The sequence below is a fragment of the Ixodes scapularis genome, unplaced genomic scaffold, assembly GCF_016920785.2.
Source record: "Ixodes scapularis isolate PalLabHiFi unplaced genomic scaffold, ASM1692078v2 PGA_scaffold5__190_contigs__length_132052651, whole genome shotgun sequence".
In the NCBI taxonomy this organism is placed as follows: Eukaryota; Metazoa; Arthropoda; class Arachnida; order Ixodida; family Ixodidae; genus Ixodes; species Ixodes scapularis.
This window is the reverse complement of record NW_024609880.1, coordinates 69,978,482-69,983,534: the sequence shown is the minus strand read 5'-3', so window position 1 is coordinate 69,983,534 and position 5,053 is coordinate 69,978,482. Positions and strand designations below refer to the sequence as shown.

The following is a 5,053-nucleotide window of genomic DNA, read 5'->3' as shown; positions in this document are numbered from 1 at the left end:
GGTGCCGCCCGCGAGGGAGCCCTAGTGCGGCGGTGATATTATTACAATGGCCATCATTGTTCGAGATGATGCACCACGTCAATGAAATGGGCTGTGTTTGGCGGGAAATGTGCATTCCGCCAAATGTAGCGGATTTTGCGGCTCATGTGTACGCCTTTTGTTAATGCTGTTTTGTAACGAATTAAAGTAGCGATCTGGGCGAGTTGGTTCATGCTTAAAGGGGCCCTGCAATGACTTTTTACTAATTTTTAATTTGCACCGAACCTGAGCACACTGAACGTAGTAACTTAGTGAAACCTTTCTTTTCTCGAAATTCCCTTTATTTTAAAAGTTATAGGCAAACTAAAATTACAGAAACAAGCAAAAAATAACTTCCCCATGACGTCCTTGGTTGCTTGAGAGTGGCCGTGAACTATACTTCGTTTCACCTTCCGTCCGAGCGCAGCCGATGTTATGAGCCGAAGGGCCAATCAAACTGCGCAAAAAGCGCAACGTCATGGCGTGCTCTCTGCGCTTGATGAGTCTAGCCGGCGGAGGAGCAGTGCACAGAGAGAGAGCGAATGCCGGCTGGTCCTATCAACTGCAGAGAGCAGGCCATGACGTTGTTCCTCTTTCGCTGTTTCATTGGCCCTTCGGCTCAAGTAGTGAGCTCATCGAGCGCTCACGGCTGCCGCACTCCGAGTCGACGGCGCGAGAGGGCGCCATTGAAGCGTGTTCTGGATAGGGTGCCTTCATGTGCGCTTCGCGTAGAGTGATACCAACTACCTGTTTCCCTTTCCCCCGCCGTCATTTTGTTCCTCATTGTTTCCCCGTGCGTTTCCCGTGCGCCGGAAAGTGGCCTTTGTGTCCATCGGTCCCCCCATCCGACGGGGGAAATGCTAATCCTCCCTCCGTGGGTTCCACAACGCTGCTCCGAACTTGTGAGATAAGGTGCTTGTTTCCGGGAGGGTTATAAGCCCCACGGATTATCGCCGAGACCAAAATGGCTGCTAGTTTGTCGGCGGGTGGTATTACAAAGGGTGGCACCACCCTAGCAAAGCGCACATGGAGGCTCCCTTGTTCTGGATAGGCTGTATGCAGCGGGCAGTCAGAGCGGCTCTCATTGCATTTGGTGCGCGATTGAATACTAATTCGGCATGACAGTTCATTGGCCAGAAACGACAGCAAACACGGGGTCAAGATCAGTTCAAAATGGGATCTATTTCGCGCTGCCATACCGCGAAACGGCCAAACCGCAAGACAAAGCTTCTCGCCGAAGGCCTTCAGAACGCTCGGAGCCGGTCGGATCCTCCTGCCCAAACGATAGCAGCGCCGCCGCGTACATCCGGGACTTTTCCGTGTCGGCGCCTGATCCCACTACTCCTTTCTGGTATGCGCCGCCTTTTCCCACCCCTTGGTGGCGGGTATGTCGACGGGTCATTTCTTATTTCCGTACTTGATGAACTGCATTGGTTTCTTTTTTTATCGAAAATACTGAATAAAAACTACTTTTATAAGTAATTGAAACGGTTCGCGCCACTTATATTTTGTATTTCGACTGAAAAGAAGCTTTTAGCGGCTCTGACCAGTAGTAGGCCCAGGACCAAAGACATCATATTTTGCGCGCTTTCGGTACCGCGGGTCGCCCTCGTCGGTGGAGGAGGTTTCCGCGTCGTCCGGTTAAAATATAACGCACTGATATTTAGTTACTCTCTCCGTGCCCGCTGGCTTGCCCGAACCCCAAGAGACGTGGAAACCCCAAAAAGAGGTAGACGCCTAAATATGATTGCAGGGGCCCTTTAAGCAATACGTGAAACAGAACGGGAGACCTTACGCCAGTCCCTACGCTTGTCGTGTGAGCATCGCGAACAACCGCTTGCGGAAAATTTCATAATTAGAACAGTTTCACATATTTCCTCAACTCCGATATCGTCAGGCGTGATTGGTCCTGAAAACACAATGTGGTGTTCGAACGTCAATCGTGCCCCTTGGAGCTTCAGTGTCGCAGTTATGAACATGAAACTACTCAATATTTATAGAAAAAAACAACAACAATAAAACTATATCGTACGGTAAAGACACCTAAGACTGCTTACAAGTAGGAATGCGAAAGCATTCCTACATGCAGCGCCTTTCTACAAGCAGGGCGCCACGTCTTTCTTTTTCATACGGCGCTCCGGCGGTGGCTCCCCCACTGCGCAGGCGCGGCGAACTTCGCCGGCTCCACGACTTCCGTGACGATGCATCTGCGTTGCTGTGCTTTTTTCGTATACATCTGCTTTGCTCTTTTGTCCAATGGGAATTTAACTGCCGTTTCGCTTTTACAGACGGTTAGAGACAACGACGGCTTCGCTCCATGGGACAGTTAATGCTTTCGATTTAAGAAGATAAACACGTTTCATTTCATGATTAGACAGTTCGCGCATTCATATTTATACATGACTTGGCCGATGGTTACAGACCTTTATACACTGATGGCTCTACGAAAGATGAGATTTTCACTTCGGTTTTTGTGATACCGTCAATGCGAGTTAGGAAGTATTTTCCGCCTGTCACACCGGACATCATCAACTGTGGCAGAAATTTACACAATTCTTGCCTCAGTCATGCATATACAAGGCGTTTAGCCTAGAAATCGACGAATCGCGTTTTCTCAGATTCCAAAGCAGCTATAGGGACAGATTTAGCAATGATATTCCGTACTTACCAAGTGGTTTCAGTCTTATCTTACTGATCGTAAAAGCAGTGTACGAATTGGTGGCAGTTTTTCTGACACGTTTGTTCCTTCGTCCGGTGTCCCACAGGGGGCTAACCTGGGGCCACTTTTGTTTCTTATATTCATTAATGATGTTGTACTGTGCGTGAAGAACTCGCAGTTGTTGCTATTTGCAGATGATCTGAAGTTATCTTTGAATGTCCGATCAGTCGCTGACTGTGAACTTCTCCAGGACGATGTGTCACGAGTGCAGGAATGGTGTTCGTCAAACTTTTTGTTGATTAATCCCGATAAAACGAAAGTGCTATCAACGTGTAGAAGACGGGAGGCAATTTCTAACGACTATTTGATTGATTCTATTAAATATTGAGGACATTTCTCGCTAAATGTGGATACGCGCCCGACTACACATCTCACAGGAAAAGAAGACCAAGGAGCATGTGCTAAGAAGAAGAAGAAGTGAGGCTACCGGCGCGAGCAGAGCCAGTTGGAACCGTTGATCGCTGCAACATCAACCTTCAAGAGCCCTCCATATGTCTAGACTGTAAATATATTGTATAAATCTCTTTTGTAAACCGGAGTGATCTAAATTATCGAATATTTTGGTGCCGAAACCCGGGACTCCAGCGACAATACAAGATCAGCGAACAGCGAACATGGAGCGGCTCCAGACGTAAAGGTTGGTGACGCGAGCCGAAATTGAACATCTAAGTGAGGAGATCCAAGCGGCGGTGTGAATTGAGGATTTCAGGCCTCATCATGAAGAACGCCTCGCAGAAATAACGGACGAGCTGGATGTCCTGGCAAGGGAACTCAAGGAGCAAGATGCGCTCATCGAGGTCCACGTAAAGAGCGAGAACCTCGCCGAAGAATACAGGGCCGTCAGGGAGACACAAAGTGTGATCACCCGAATGCGGACACGTCTTCGACGCCTAGAGACAAGGACATCGTCATCTATCGAGAGCAGGGTCACCGAGACCACAGAACGATCGACCACTCAAACCCAGGGCCGAACTGGACAGCTTAAACTTCCAAAGCTCGAACTCCAACGGTTTGATGGAGAGAAGTTGAATTGGCTTCCCTTCTGGGAGCAGTTCCGACAGGCAATCCACGACAACATCGAGCTCTCCGGCGTGGAGAAGTTTCTATACCTGCGGACGGTGCTGACGGGCAAGGCGGCGGCGGCGGTAAGCGGCATTCAAGTAACGGAGAGCAGCTACGCTTATGCCGTGGAGCTTCTAAAAGAGAGATTTGGCAAGAAAGACGTCCTTGTTCAAGAACACCTCACGCAGCTGCTGAACCTGCCAAAAGTGAAGGCGCTGAGTGAAGTCGGAGCCCTCCGTCGTTTACACGATCACGTTCATTGCAACATCGCTTCGCTGAGGACTCTGGGCATCGACTCTGACAGCTACGGGGCAATGCTGTGTGCTGCGTTGTTCTGCGTCCTGCCCGCTGACTGGGCCGTGGACTTCTACAAGAGTCAGAGTACTAGTAATGAAACACCGGAAAGCTCAAATCTTGAGGCTGTCCTGCGATCAATGCGTGTAGAGCTGGATAGCAGAGAGAAGGTATACGACGGCAGTACACGGGACAAACCGCAACCTCTGAAAATACACAGCGACAGAGATCGATCAAGCGACAACCTCCGAGGAAAGGGGTCTGCTGCTTCCCTCGCAGTTGGTGCCAAACCCTCAAACGACGGGTGCCCTCTTTGTTCCTGCGAATTACATGAAGCGCCGCAATGCAACTCTGCGATTCCGATCGAAGAAAAGAAGAGACGGCTAAGGAGCGAAGGGAGGTGTTACAGATGCGCGAAGCGAGGACACACCTCAAAAGAATGTCGAAGTCGGTTCCTTCGCTGCGACAAATGTGGCCGACGCCATATCACTCCACTTTGTGGTACGTCACCTCCGTCTTATCAAGGAGCGACCGGCACTACCGAGCTCCACTCCCTGGCGTCTTTGAATGCCATCAACAAGAACGCCGTAATGCTACAAACGGCTCAAGTATGGGTAGACGGACGAGACCGGAAGCGTCTTGCTCGCTGTCTGTTTGACGGAGGCAGCCAACGTTCATTCGTCACCGAGCAGCTCTCACGAGAGCTGAGGTTGGAAGTGATCGGCGAGGAGGAGGTGACCATCTATTCGTTTGGCAGAACAGCCGGTGGAACTACGAGAAAACGTCGGCTAGTGCGACTTTGGTTGCGAAGCCAATACAGCCGCAAAGAACACTGCTTGGAAGCCCTTGAAATAGAAAACATCTGTTCTGACCAGTTGGTGCTTCCCGACAACGTGGTTGACCTGGCTGGCGTGGGAGAGCTAGAATTAGCCGATGTAACCCTTTCACCCTTCCTTAATT

At 50.0% G+C, this 5,053-nt stretch overlaps 1 protein-coding gene across 1 annotated transcript; it reads left to right on the top strand.

Annotated features, from left to right (window-relative positions):
* The first annotated feature begins 3,351 nt into the window (after positions 1-3,351).
* Positions 3,352-4,480, top strand: LOC120844157. Its single transcript, XM_040215791.1, has 3 exons — positions 3,352-3,368; positions 3,447-4,263; positions 4,373-4,480. The coding sequence occupies exons 1-3, from the start codon at positions 3,352-3,354 to the stop codon at positions 4,478-4,480; spliced, it is 942 nt and encodes a 313-aa protein (XP_040071725.1).
* Positions 4,481-5,053: the final 573 nt, after the last annotated feature.